Source organism: Archocentrus centrarchus, chromosome 23 (genome assembly GCF_007364275.1).
Source record: "Archocentrus centrarchus isolate MPI-CPG fArcCen1 chromosome 23, fArcCen1, whole genome shotgun sequence".
NCBI classification, from domain to species: Eukaryota; Metazoa; Chordata; class Actinopteri; order Cichliformes; family Cichlidae; genus Archocentrus; species Archocentrus centrarchus.
The window spans coordinates 1383058-1398596 of NC_044368.1; the positions used below are offsets into that span (position 1 = coordinate 1383058).

A 15539-nucleotide genomic window follows, 5' to 3' on the forward strand; every position below is an offset into this window, starting at 1 on the left:
TGAACCTTTTTTCAAGGTGTTTTCTCTTCAAAAACTCTTCCTAAGCTGTGAGAGGTGAAGGCACATCCTCCATGAGGACCTTTAAACACAGAGATCAGGGATCCCTCGTGATGGGGGCTCAAATATGATTTGTTGCATTGATGCAAATCAAGAAAATCTGTTTTTTAATTTTAAAAATTTGTTTCACACGTTTCAAAAATAAATCTTTGTGTCTTTTGAGTTTGTGTTTGTTTTGGATCCAAATGTGGTAGAAAACTGAAATTTGGCTATTTTGGGACAAAGAAATTATTGTAAAATCCACAAAAGCAAAGTTTGACAGCAATAATGGACATTTTCTATTGTTTTACAATAAACAGAGAGACAAATATTCCATAGTGTTGTGGGACTGTCCAATCAGAAACATGATCACAAATCTTTTTCCTCGTTTCTGAAAGTGGTGAAAACGTCTTCATCTACTCTGTTTTCGTGATGACAACAAGTGCTGTTTTTCTTCTTGCTCTGAGCTGCCCCCTCTCACATATGGCCTCACAAACAGACACTTTATTAATTCAGCCTGTGCTTGGCACTGCGGTGAGGAGCTGAGAGCACTAGACCAGGACCAGAGGGGGTCTGAGCGAGTCCAACTGGCCTGTGGGAAGCTTTGTGCCAGGGTCGGCGCCCCACGCTCGCTGCAGAGAAAACAACCGTTTAACGGGTTGGATTAGCTGAGATTAAGGACATCTGTTGAGCAAAATGAGGAGCTTCTGTTGGTTTTATCTCTCCTGCTGCGACAGCACACAGCAGACCAGGAGCTGGGAGAAATTAAAAGTCAAACTCTGGAAGTCACCTGCAGGAAAATGTGACAGCTGAAGGCGAATCAGCTACTGTTGAGGTGCTTTAAGCTTTGTGAGGTCTTATACTTCAAATTTAGAGTATTTCATAGTTCTGTACTATAGTTTTTACTTACTGCTGGTTCATTTGTGATCTGACTTTAACTACTGAGACAAAGTGAGTTTATAAACTGTCCAAAAATCATACATAATGCAGAACCTGGAGCACCGAAAGCATCAATATCCACCCATTATTTAAGACTAAACACAGCGTTGGGATATGCGAGTACTTGCTAATAAGGTTCCAGTTAGTTTCATCAAAGCAGAAGTTATTCTTTCTGAGGTCTGCTCCATCACATTACCATTACAGAGAGCTTTAAAGGCACTTTGATCTGTTTTTTTCAAATGGAAAACTGATCTAATTTTTGGTTTAGGTGATTTATTTGGGATTGGGCTGTTAGCTTCGTTACCTGCCTTCATATTAAGAGGTTAATTTAATTTGTCGAAGCTTTTCTGTGTCAGCCGTCATTTTAACCAAACATTTAAGTTAGAACACTATCCGTCACATATCACTCTGTGCTGATGATGTGTTGTTATTTGTTTGTAATCTTATTTTAATTATGTTCCCAGAAAAAGGTTCTTTTGGCCGATGGAGCAGCATGTTTGGTTTATCCATGGAGGGACACACAGACCTCTACAGGCTAGGCAACAGCACCCTGACTGCCATCAGGTATCAGGATGAAATCCTTGGAGCTATCAGACCCTACGCTGGTGCAGTGGGTCCTGGGTTCCTCCTGGTGCACAGCAATGCTCGGCCTCATGTAGCAGCTGTATGCAGGCAGTTCCCGGAGGATGAAGGAATGGATACCACTGAGTGGCCCCCACGCTCGCCTGACCTAAATCCAGTAAAGACCTCTGGGACATTATGCTTGGGTCCATCCAACACCGCCAGGTTGCACCTCAGACTGACCAGGAGCTCAGAGAGGTCCTGGTCTACATCTGGGAGGAGATCCTCCAGGACACCATCCACCATTTCATTAGGAGCTCAATGTTGTCAGGTGTGCATACAAACACATGGGGGCCACAGAAACTACTGAGCACCATTTAGAGTTACTGCAATGAAGTTTTAGCTGCATAATTTTTTTACTTTGATTTTCAGGGTGTCTTTGAATTCAGCCTCTGTAGGCTGATCATTTTAATTTCCATCAAACTAACATCCCTAACACATTACCTGGTCCATATCAGTACAGGTATCCAGCAGGATTTCTTTACCATTGGGATCTCATGTGATTTCAAAGTGTTCCTTTAAGTTTTCTGAGCAGTGTAGTTGGGACAGGAGATTTACATTTTGTGATATTCACACCACACATGTTGCAGGTCTCTCTATGCTGATGATATGCTTTTAATTTTAGTTGTTTGACCTTTTTGCAAGATTACATTTCATCTCATTAATTTTTATGTTAAGATGTGAAGCCCGTGAAAAGGAAGAACCCATTAAATTTTGGATCCAGACTGCTTTGGAAAAATGTTGTTCATCACTGGCTTGGCTGGAGATCACTAACAGAAGAATGGACCAATGGCTTTGGTGGAGCTCTTTGGTGTCTGGATCCTGCTTATCGATGTAGATCTGTGCCAGATATTCATCAGCCGTATATTTGGAAAGCAGTCAGGTTCAGAAATGTGATTTATTCTCCCAGACATCCTTTCAGTGCTTAATTTTACTCAAGAAGACAGAACATGACATTCACCTGAAAGGTGTTCACCTGTCACACATCGTGATGCTCCTGGTGGTTCAATATTGTCTGAATGGCACAAATAAAAGTTAGTTTATATGCAACTTTTTTTAATGTTCTACCTCCATTTAATGACATCATCTTTCATTGCTTTAAGATTGTTTTTGAATGTTTGTATTCAGTATGTCTCCACAGTCATGAGTCCTTTACAGCCAGCCACAGAAAATCAAGAGAATAAAATATTTCTATAAAACCAGTGGACAGCATGAAGAGCAGCTGAGAGGCAGCCCGGGGCCTCATCTGCACTGAAGGACTTCAGAAAAACCTCCAAATTCAACACTGAAATTTAGTTTCAGCAGCTTCATTGATTCTTTCACTTTCTGCAGCTGCCTGTCCACACAGCTCCCACTGATCAATACTCACAGTTGTCATTTTGAATTATCGATCTGCATACTTCACAATGTTGGGCTGAAGGTATTTATAGTCCACTAATGTTTTCATCCATCAGTGAAACAGCTCCGAACATCACGCCGAATAAACACAATGCTGCAGCATCGGGGCGCAATTCACAATTGTTTTCATTATCGATCAGTTTACCGGTCACTTCTCAGCTGATCTATAAATCGATTGATCTTAAAATGTCACAGATTAGTGGAAAAGGCCAAATGTAGTTTCTCTAAAGCTGAAGATGATTTGCTAATCCATCACAATGTATTTGTTTAGCATGACGAGCTGATAGTCAGAGCGGCGTCCAGCACAGCCAACACTGATCAACCAATTATTGGACGGTTTGTGGAACATCAGCAGATCAGGGGAGCTAAAAACACACCATATTTAAGCTGGGATCTTACACATATGGACCATTTAAAATCAGCAGGTAACCTAACCCCACTGACTGCACGTCTTTGGACCAAATCAACACAAAAACATCAGAAAGTTTCTCAAACTAGGAAAACATGATTAAATATGCAGATATTTTACTTGTGTACAGACTGTTTCCCAGCCCAGCCCCTCTCCTCTTCTCAACGAGCTCGTTAAAGTGTATCAAATCAAAGCACAGCTCCCAGAGCTTCTTCTAGAAGAAACCCAAAAAGAACTTTTAGAAAAAGTGTTTTTGGGCCGTCTGTTTTCTTACTGAGCAGCAAAAACCTGAAATATCTGAACTGCAGTTACAGAACAAACATGCCACCATAATCTGAAGTCATGTGCTTTGGTGTGTGTGAGTTTTTCTAAGTCATCTTTAATGTTTAACACGAGGTTGCATGTTTTGGTTTCCTTTGCTGTGTGTAAATGCCGTCTACATGCAGGGACAGCAGAGGAACATCAGCCTGCACAGACCCACCTGTTCATTAATGCACGCTGATGCTTTTTAAATCAAATCATCATAAACACGAGGATGTGCTCAGTCTAAGTTTTCTGAAGAAGCCTCTTCAGCTCAGTGATGGTGGGATAGCGGAGAGGAAGAGGAGGACAGCTGGCTTCCCAGCAAAGTGGAGGAGGAGGAGGAGGAGGAGGAGGGGTGAGGCTGCAGGGTGCTGGTTGTCTGAGGCAGGGGAGGAGGGGCTGAGCTGGAGGCCAGCAGATGGACTCCTGCAAACAATGGAGGCAAACAGATGCAGCCACAAAGAGCAGCGAGCACACAGAGCCACACTTCACAAAAAGCCTGAGATGAAGCTCCGACACGACGCCGAGGCTCAAACTCAAAGACCCCGGAGGTGCAGTACTGCTGACGGCCACCAGGGGACCACACACCCAAAAAACAACTGAAAGTTTGATCTGAAAATATAAAGTGACTCATTTTTTTCCTGATAAGATAGAAAAAGTTTTTTAAATGTGAGAAACGGTCCAGACGTGTTAAACTTCATGCTGTTTATTAGGCTGTGTTATAATCTGAGGTGTATACTCTATATGACCAATTCTCACTGTTTAGTTTGCATTTTCATTTCAACGTTCACCTTTAACCATTTTAGGATTTTTACGTTTTCCAGAGAGTTTTTGTATGAAGTGGAGTCTGAGAAGAAACCTCTGCAACATGACAACAAGTCCAAATAATCTTAACACAGAAAGTAAAGACATTTGGGTTTGATTGTTTCTTTGTTGCTTCTTGGTAATAAATCTGATACTGCTGGAAAGCCTGTTTTTTTCTCCTTAAATGGAGCCACATTTGTAAGGAAAATCTATTTGTGGCTCCACCCGTGAAAAACCTGCCAATGCCAAACAGCTGATTCTGTTTGGGTTGGATGATTGAAGTCTGAAGAAACAGACACATCTGCAATTAAACAGTTTATTCATGTAATAATCAGGAGCCTCAGCAGCATGTGGAAGAACCACACACAGCAACAGCAGCCTGGCACCTCCTCCTCATGCTGCTCGCACACTGCTGCAGGTCGGCATCACATTCTGCAACCAGCATTCATCACGAGTCAGCCAGTGCGGCTGTGATGGTCACTCTGGCATGAACAGCACGTCCAATCTGATACCACCAGTGTTCAGTGGGTTTGAGGTCAGGACTGCAGGCAGGCCGTCCATCCTCTCCACTCCCAGGTGTCTCTGATAAACCTGCTCTGTGGGGGCCAGCGTGGCCATCTTGGAGGATAGAGTTCGGTCCCAGACTGTGGAGATATGGGATTCGTGCTGCTTGTAGAACCTCATCTCAGTTTCTCTCTGCAGTGAGATTACCTCCAATGATGACAAGCCTGATTATCAGCACCTCGAGTCCCAGAAGCTCCGAACAGAGTCAACAGCAGAGAAGATTTGGCAAGTTTTCATGGGTGCAGCCCACATACTCAACTCTGCTGCTCAACCCACAAATGCATTTTCCTCACAAATGTGGCTCCATTTAAGGCTTTCCAACAGAATCGGATTTACTGCCAAGAAGCGACAAAGAAATAATCACCAAACACGTTTCCTTACAGTTTGTGTAATAAAGAGCTCTCTTTAAGAGAAGAATAAGCAGTCTTAGGAACAGATGGTCCAGATCTCTGCATCATGGACTTAGTCTGGATCACATGACCTGAAGACAGAAAAACTGAATCCACACAAGGAGCGAGGCGAGATTTCCAAACTGCTCCAAAACCGGTGCCTCAGCTGTCGTCTTAAACTTGAGTTAAACTAGTGCAGGACTAGAACAAAATCAGCACAGGTTCAGCCTCAAACACAGACTATAACAGTACCTAAAAACACACTAACACCAGTCAAAATACAGTCTAAACTGGAGTGAAACCAGTTTCAAAAAGAAGCCATTAAAAAGCCTAAAACCAGTCCAAAACCCGAGATTAAAAACAGACTGAACCCGAGTCTGAACCCTGAATCTCTCTCATCACCGCCATCAATTAGAAATCAGAGAAAAACATGAAGCACTCCTTTCTTTTTAAAGAGTACTCACTTTACTTTTAGTGCTACGCCTGTTATTTTTTTAATTGTACAAGATGAAAAATCAAATAGCATTTATGCATACAGCAGAACAACTGGAGTAATGCTGTACACATCACAGGAAATCAGAAACAGGTGCAGAAATAAAAACCACAGGAATCATCAGATCAGTGTGAAAATAAAGACATGATGTGAGAACTGATGATATGAATTACTACAACAACACTTAGACTGATTTTCCTAAACACAGCTTCGTGGTTTTTCCAAATGTGGGTCACTTTAGAGAAAACACTGGAGTAAAGCTCTGAATGCAGGCAGTCGTTTGTGTGCACTCAGTAAAAGGTCCTGATAAAGAGTCCTGTGTAAGCTGAGTGCTGTAATATCTGAACATCTGCTGTTAACAGACCCTCGCTGCATCTCTGCAGACATCTGAGAACTTCCTGCAGTCGCCAAGGGGGCTCTGAGGGGACAAAGGGAGAAAGCCGTCCCTCTCGTTGTCCCCCGCCCCCCCCTTCAGAGGCTAAGAGGAAACATCCCAACACAGTCCGCCATGCAGGGGAGGGGCCTGGGTGATATTTATCAGGGGGGTGAAGGGAGTGCACTGCATCAGTCTGTGCTGCCTTTATGAAGTGCACGCTGAAGGCTGGATCCATGTTTGCTCTCAGTTTTCATTCCACTTTACTCTGGTTTGTGTGCTGGTTCCAGCACCAGGAGTAATCAGGACATCCAGAACCTGGATCAGGTTTATGGCCGAGACATCCGTCTTTCCAGAAACACCTGACTAACCATCAATCAGTACTTTTATAGGCAGGAATCAAAGCAGTCCAAAAGCAGCCACTATAACACAGACTAAACCAAGACCCATCACTGATGAGGAGATCCTGCTTTAATTACTGACAGTATAGCATAAATGTAGAGGTCAGGATAACAACACAGTTTCATAACAGGAACCCTTCAGCAGACGTCTGATTACCTTCTGCTAAACTACTCTGCACTAATTTAGAGGCCTCGCTCTAAACTTTGAGCCAAATAATTTTAGCCCCCTCTGAGTTAGTAAAGATATCATACAGATCCCAGCAAAGGTTTTCACTATTAACAATCAATCATTAAAATCAATTTTAAGCATGCTGTCAGAGATAATCTGTGATTATCTTTAACATTTCCACAAATACTTTCAGTACTCATCCTAGAGCAGACACAAATGTCTCCATGGTAACAAATCAGAGAAAGTACTGCACTCTGTACACAGGTGTGTACTGCATAATGTCCTCCTATTTATATAATCTATAACAACAAGCCAGATATAATGCATACTTACAAGGTACTCACAACATATTATACTCATGTGTGTACAGGAATATTACTACATCACTATAATCAATCATGTTTCCATTTGAGCAATATTGCTGAGCAGTAGGTATGGCTTTAATATTGCTCAATGATGAGTCATAGTCTGTACTATTTATGGCCATGAGTCATCCCTGACCAGCATGTTAGAGGATGTTTAGCCAATCAGAAGTTGGCATCACAGGTTAACCAATCAGGCTGCAGCCTGGAGCTGATGTTCCTGTAAACAGGCTGGATCTTTAGCTGCCAGCTGTTCGAGGTCAGCTGATAGATATGGGGAATCCCCATTTTCTCCATTTCACTCAATAATGGTCATGTAGGTATAACCAATCACACAGCACAATATGATCACATGATTAGGCTAAGCCAATCAGGCATGAGGAAGAGGCTGCATATCATTAGCATATATCATCATAGCATTAGCAGCCTGAAATCCTCCATGTTGTTTACTCTCCACTTCAGATAAATACAGTCAAAGTTACAAAGGTACTAAACATCCAGGAATATGAATATCATGCTGCATATCGCTGAAGGGTAAAGAACACGTGATAAATTTCAGCTCAGCTCCGTGTAGTTTTGGAGTCTGTAGCCCAGAAAGGTAAAACCTCACAGACAGGCAGGCGGTATGACAACAATATCCTCCCATTTTATTTTGCAGGGGAGGGTAATAACCAGTCCAAACCCAGCTGCTAATATAGCCCAAAACCCATTAGTTGTTATGGCAACCTTCCTCGAGCCTGACATAAAGAATAATTCTCCACTTTGGTCATTAATGAGTAAAAGACACTTTAAAAACAACAACCCGAGGGTCGTCTCCATGTAAACATGTATTTATGCAGCCCGTCATCATCTTTGTTTATTCAAGCACATCTTACAAAGACCTGGAGCCAGTGGCGCCTGACTGAGCGCGCTCCGTGCAGCCCGTGCTCAGGACAGATACGGAGGAGAGTTGTTCAGAGCGCGGGGTCGATGTAAATGAAGCGTTTGGTTCGAGCAGCGACTGTGGTTAACAAAACGCCGGCGGCAGTGTCGGCATACGGTGTGTAATTAAACCCAGCGACAGAGAGGAGTGGGGATGAAGGGTGGACGAGAAGAGGAAGACCTTGTTACCCACTCAGCCGTGAAGAAGCACTTCCTCTTTCCTGTGTATCTGACAGGTGTTTCTCTGGTGGTTTCTCTCTGTTCAGAAAAACACCTTTAGTCTAACTTTGCTTCAGAGGCAAAAGTATGGGGACAGCTGGAGGTCCCAGCTGTGTGAGGTGGTCTCAGCTGAGCCTCTGCCGACCCACATTCAAACACCAGGACAAAAGAGCCGTGAATGTGGAGACGAGTGATTCTGCCCAGAGAAACTTGGCCTGATTCACTGAAAGTCATTCTGTGCTGCGGGAGAAGAAATACCATAACATATATAATCTCATGTACTTCAAATAAAAATCCTGCAAGTGTTTCACAACAAAAAAATTAAATATTTCTGCCCACTCAAACGATAAAGGGCCTTTATTTTGAAAAGTATACAGGAAATGTTGAGTTAGATGAACCATGTAACCATAAAAAACAGTAGAATATTATCTGTATACAGAAGAAATAAGAAACTTTCAGCAGCTGAAGTAAACAAAGGTCAAAGGTCACTAAAAGATGCAGTTTTAGCAGCAACAGACAAGAACCAGTCGAAACAAACCAGAGCAGCAGAGATCGAACCCACAGCCATCCGTCACATTTGACATTTTATTACCCATAAAAACACCAGTGTGGCCATGAAGCTGAGTTCAGTTTGGATGCAGAGCGGTCCAGTTCTGAGGAGGAGGAGGAGGAGGAGGAGGAAGAGGAGGGACCCTCGTGAGCTGTGGATGAATAGCCGCCTCGCTGCGGCAGCGTGGCAAAAACGCTCCGATTGGTATTACAAGAAGTCTCGTTTCCGCTTCAGAAAAAGGATCAAACGTTAAAGGACTTTTTGCTGCCTTCAAATCTTTGTTGAGAAAATGAAAAAACGTGAATCCACTGAAGGCCGCCGGCAGCTAACGCCAGCTTTTTAAGGTGGAATGTTTTATTGAGCCTGAGCTGACGTCATGAATCAGTCAGCTTCTGCTGTATGAATTAAACTGCATGATGACTTTAACCAAATAAACGGGAATATTTGCCTTCCTCACTTGGAGAAATCTATGGTCTATGGCTGCAGCCTGCTAACCAGGCTAGCTAAACTCACTGAGGCTTCACACAGGTGACCTCACAGTGGAAATGTCCATCTTTTATTTACAGTCCACTCCACTAAAGCTTTTGTCGGGTATCGTCTGAAGGCAAGAACATGACTTCCTGTTTGTTTTTCCCTCTTTCAGGACATTTTATCAGTCAGGAGCGCTTCATGTGAAGGACGGCGTCCTCCCGATGGATCCTCCATGTCCCCGCCTGAATCACCACCTGCTGTGAGCAAATTAAATATTGACTCTTGTATTGACTCGCTGATCTAATTTGAAGTGATTGTGGACGAGAAGGAAAAAAGGGGGGCGGGGGGGCTCTGGTGGCTCGGCCGCTCGTTAAAGGCGCCATAATGGAGCGAATGATTGAGTCGGAGAGGGAACTAGTTTAGGCGGACCTGTGAGAGGTGATGGAGTGATGGAGGGAAACGGCTGCAGTGACAGGAAGAGCAGGCCACAGCCAGCTGAGCTGCAGGCAGTGGCTCTGAGTGGGACAGGTGTGGGGAGGAAATGATGACAGGAGGCCTCACGCCACCTTCCAAAAATCCTCTGTTCTCTAAGCGGCGAGGTAAAGCTTTCATTCACATCCACCGTGTCAACATTTACCCGCCGGCCCAAAGCAAATACACGGGTCCTGAACACCGTCACAGTCGGAGGGGCAAGAAAAAAGGAGGAAGAAGAAGAGAGGGGCTGCCTCCTCCGCCAAGTCTGATAAACAGCCTCCAATGAGGAACAGGCCGAGCTTTCTGGAGACGCTGGTTTAACCCTCGAGTGACCGAGACATTTTAGCAACTGATGTGACCGAGTGTGGTCGCCCCACTTTATCTAGGAACACACTATTAATGGCTCTGCTTCCGTTATCAATGGCAGACATTAACTATGGTTTTCAATCATGTTCACGCAAAAAGATGTTTTAAAAATAAAAACTGTCGTCCTGAATTGGTACCATCAAACCACAGCCGGTAACGTTAAAACAGACCAAACGACCTGTTCTCACCACACCGATGCACCAGTGCTGTATTGTGGTGCGCTGCCAGGAAAAACCAGCAGGAGGCAGTATGTAGTGATAGCATGTGTATGTGAACCTCTTATTTTCAAGGATTCTAAGCCAACATCACAGATAGTATAAAAATATATGATGATGATGATGCAAACTTTAAGCATTAATATAATGTAAACAGGTGCATTATAGAACCCCCCCCCGTACAGCTGTGATGAAGAGTAAATTATCCACAGAGACTAAAGCAGTTTCTGTATCAGCTGTAAACATGTTTATTTCTGCTGGAAAGGTTTAACATGGGAGTCTATGGGGACTGAGTCATTGTGGAGCCCCTGCTGGACGGCAGAGGAACTGCAGCTTTTTGAGCTCTGGCAGCATCTGTAAGCTAGTGTTAGCTGATAACTCTGGACTCCAAAAAACAAGATGGCAGCCAATATGTGAACACTGAATTTTCAAAATGGAGTCCAGAAAATAGTGGGTGATGTCACACTGTCTGTGGCCATCATTTATATACAGTGTGTGGTTGTGGGGGCTCCAGGCTTCCCTGAGCGTGCAGCTGAAACAGGTGAGTGGAGGTCGAGGCACTCGTCCCCTCCTCCACATCTCTGTTCTGGGAGTTAAGACGGCAGCTGCCTCCCTTGATGCTGACTGGCTGTTAAACACTGCAGAAGCTCCAGAAAGTCTCCTGAGGATCATTTAACAGCTTCACTCTGAGTCGTATTATGATGTTCAGAATTGATCTCCCTCTCTGGTTGTGTCTAATTATACCTCAGGGAGGTAACAAAGAAAGGTGCTCCACGCTGCACTCTTTATTTATTTGGCTGGAGGAGTGGCAGCGAATCAGAGTCTTTAACCACAAAAAAAACCTCAAATTGGAGTAACTTGTGTGTTTGTGTTTCTGCAGAAAGCTCGGATCATTTTTGTGGGTCCTGAAGAAGCGGCTTTAATGACCTCCTCCGGTTAACTGCGTGACTGTGGCCGTTCATACTCATGAAAGTCCAGCAGTAACTATCTGAGGGGGGAAAATGCACATTTACAACCTGTAAAACAAATTCTGCCTCAATTACACACACTGATGCCTCACAACAATTATCCACCCATCACAGGCTTCACTTTAATTAGGTTTGTTCTCTTTCTTCTGCCTGCTCGCCTCTGAGAGACCAAATAAATGGGAGGGCCTGCAGAAACCGCCGCAGCGAGCGGCCAAATCGACTTCCAGCGCATAATGAATCGCAGCTCTGAAATTAAACTGACGTGTAATGAATCTCCGGCTGTTATTCTCTCCTCCTTTTGTCTCTGCTCTCTGGAAGCGGCCTCTCGGCCCGCTCCCATTCCTCAGCCACTTCCCCGCCGTCACAAACGCTCGCCGTCACCACCGACAGAGACGAACCGCCGAGCCGCACAAAGGAAACGATTGAGTCTGCTCGCAGACAATCGGCGCCTGTCGTCTTCCATCAACGCCCCAAAATGACCCTTTGGAAAGTCACCAAACTTCAGAGAAAGTCAGGAAGTGGGATCACAATCGCAGATTAGACCGATAATCTGAGATTATGAACTGTTCGTACTCTGATGCACAGTATACAGGAACGACATCCATGTGATCAGACTGGACCTGAACCTGAACCCTCTCGGATCCCCACTCAGAACGGTCACATGGTCAAATATCAACTACTGCTGAGATCAAGGCTGAGCCACATCATCCATGAAGTGCAGCTCCACCAGTAAACTGTGGCCAAAGCTCAGCAACAACCTGAACCTCAGGATTTCCACAGTGGAATAGCTCAGAGCACAAAGATCAGCCACAGTGTGAAGAAGCAGGCTCACAGGTGGGAGACATCTGTTCAGGTAAACACAAACCTACACAGGAAGTGTGGCTTACCTGTCCGTTCTGAAGATCGTTGAGGCCTTTGCACAACGTCTGATTCTGCAGAAAAAAAAAGGAGAAAGAAGCGTCAGTAAAACTTCATCTCGAGGAATCAGCAGATCAGTTTTTATGTCGAGTGTCGAACATTTCAAACTTCCTGAAGCTCAAAGTCGTGATTATCCTCCAGGTCGTGTTTCTGCCTTTACACAACTACACCTGAGCATCCAGAGGTGAAGGGTCATCTCATGAGAATCACTCACGCTGACTGTGACCTTCATGCTATGAATATTTTCAGAGTCCTCAGAGCTCACGGGCACGGGTCCAGCTCTGATGCGTCATAAGGACAGAAGATTTCTACATGAACCTGAAAATGATTTAAAGAACCGGGTCGCCACTCCGACTTAATGCTGAGCTGACTCACGTTCCAATTACTGCACATTAAATCACCCGCGGTGTTAATGAGGTTACCTGTGATTTTCAGGAGCTCTCAAACAAAGCAGCAAACAAAAGTCACCATCACGTTGATGGTCAGTCCGACTCACACAGGGAGCAGAGAAACACCTCACAGAGAGGTGAAACACGTTAAAGTCCGGGAACGCTGGCAGATTTAATATGAGCCAAAAAAAAAAAACTGATTTTTAAGGTTCAATCTGCTGTAAAATCAACTTAAACACACAACCTCAGTTCAGACCTGCAGCAGGGAAGTTTATATTTCCTATTTATGAACATGTTTTCTGCCAGCCTTCCCCCCCATGCCCTTATTTTGAAAGTGCAGCTGCAGCTACCAGTTACCACTGGCCCTTCCTGCCTTGAGTTTTTCTGCAGGTAGACTGATCGGGCTGCTGTGAGAGACTCGCTCACAGTCAGCCAGCCTCCTCCCCCTCCACCTGAGCCTGGTTATCCAATGGGCCTTCTGGGCTCAGGCCCAGGGGCCCCACACACAGCTGGGGGCCCCACACACAGCTGGGGGCCCCACACACAGCTGGGGGCCCCACACACAGCTGGGGGCCCATCTAAGAGGAAACGAAACAAGCAGATAAAGGACCAGCGGAGGCTCTCAGTCTCTCCCAGCCTGGAGATGGAGATGGTCTGCAGGCTGAGCTGCTAACAGACCACACCTTTACATAAGTCTGGTAATGACAAATATTTAGTCCATAAAACAAACAGTTTAAATAAGTGACTCTTTTCCTCCAGTGAGATTTGCTCCTGCATACAGACTGAGATGCTGCAGAGCGCCGACTCAGAAACTGTAAATGAAATATTGCATAAATCAGTGAAGACGCACTCAGCTGGAAAACACTTGTAATAACATGCAGTAGCTGCAGAGTGAGGTCCTCGAGGTTAATCGAGGAACAAAATGATTTATCGGCGGCTGGTTTTCGTCTCTCTGCTGCAAACTTCCTCCCTCCTCGCCCGCCCTGCTCTTTAACAAACACTAACAGCCGCCGGTGAAACCTCAGGAGGACGAGGCGTCGTCACAGCTGGGCCGCCGCAGCCGGCAGAGGAGGATCTGGGTCTATTTGTCATCTGTAATCTAACGGATAGGTGTACGTCTGGGGAGCTGAGCGGAAAAAGTGAAGCTGAGCAGAGGCTTTATTTATTTCTTTACCTCCCCGCAGCAGGCCGGCATTAGGCTGCAGCGCGGCGAGCGCGTACGAGCGTGAGGATAGTCAGATAGATAAATACAGGCAGATTCATTCGGTATGCATTGCTTTTCACACTGGGGAAATTTACAAGCCGAGCGCTGATAGTTTCCAAATCAGCTGCAGCGAGGACGTCAGAGAGAGAGAGATTACTGCGCCGCACAGGCCCGACGTCTCACCCCGTCTGCTCCGTTTACGCTTTACAACGCAGACTCATTCACTGCAGCCAGACTTCACTCAGCGTCCAGCCCGAGGACGGCCGGTCACCGAGGACGACCTCGACTACGACAGCAGCGACAGGGCGGAGAGATGGGCTGGAGGTTCTGTGATTTCCACTCATACTGGGCTGAATGGTACGCAATCTAAAATAGGCTCCTCTGCTGACTTTTACCAATTAGTTTGATCGCCAAGTACCACAAACTGCAGTTCCTCTGCAGTCCAGCAGGGGCGCCACACTGAGTCAGTCCCCACAGACTCCCATGTTAAACCTTCCAGCAGAAATAAACATGTTTACAGCTGATACAGAAACTGTTTTGGTCTCTGTGGATAATTTACTCTTCATAGCAGCTGTACGGTGAGTTTCTATAACTCACTGTTTACATTATATTTAAGGTTTGCATTATCAGGGGCGTGGCCTCTTTGACTGACAGGTAGAAGCAGACACCTGTAGTCAAAAAGTCACTGGGTGACATTGGCCACAATGGCTACATTCATGTTTTATACACAAGCTAAAAGGTTTATGTGCCACAGTCTCGTATGCTGATTAATGTCATTCATATCTAAGCTGAATATTAAAGAAACTGCATTTTATTTGGATGCTCCTGAGCATTAATTAGCAGGTATCTGAGTGATGCTCCCATACAGTCTGCAGATGCAGATAACAAACTAGCTAGCATTAGCTGATCAGCTAAACATGCTGAATGCTATAAAAGCCATCAAGTCTTCATGGTAGCTGCACCCATCTTTAATTTGGCGCCACACAGTCCAGTACAATCAGACGATGTTAAGACAGTTTAAACTATCAAGTAGTTTCTTTGAGTTCAGTCAGTATTACTGCAGGACTAAATATTATTTTACAAGAACACTTTTGGAAACACTGTCCACGGTGTTCACAAGGTCCTGTGTGGACTGAGGTGTAAAGCTAATGATGCTTTGACTATAGTACTTCTAACACACTAAAACACACAGCTCTGCTAGAACTGTGGGAGCAAAGACTGAAAGCCACATTTGGAGGGTTGGTGACATGAGGATGGTGGCTAGCTACAGTCAAGTCAAGTCAAATTTATTTCTAAAGCACTTTTTTAAAAACAACAGTTGACCAAAGTGCTGTACAAAAGCAACACAGTACATAAAACATAACACAAACATCAATTAAAACAAAATCATAAAATCACTAAAATAGCATATCAGAACGAAAAGCCATGGAATAAAAGTGAGTTTTAAAAATGTCTGCTGTTGGGGAGGTCTTGATGTGAAGAGTATTCCATAATTTCAGGGCAATGACTGCGAAAGCCCGATCTCCTCTGTGTTTCAGTCTTGACCTCGGAATTGAAAGGAGCATTAGCTCGGCAGACCTCAA

The 15539-nt window shown here is 44.6% G+C and overlaps 1 protein-coding gene across 2 annotated transcripts in view; it reads right to left on the bottom strand.

Annotated features, from left to right (window-relative positions):
• Window positions 1–15539, bottom strand: part of phf21b (PHD finger protein 21B) — a 95553-nt gene that overhangs the window by 34719 nt on the left and 45295 nt on the right. For both annotated transcript variants that reach the window (XM_030720060.1, XM_030720059.1), the window contains exon 2: window positions 12333–12377. In XM_030720060.1, coding sequence (XP_030575920.1) covers window positions 12333–12377 — 45 coding nt within the window. The remainder of the gene's footprint in view (window positions 1–12332; window positions 12378–15539) is intronic.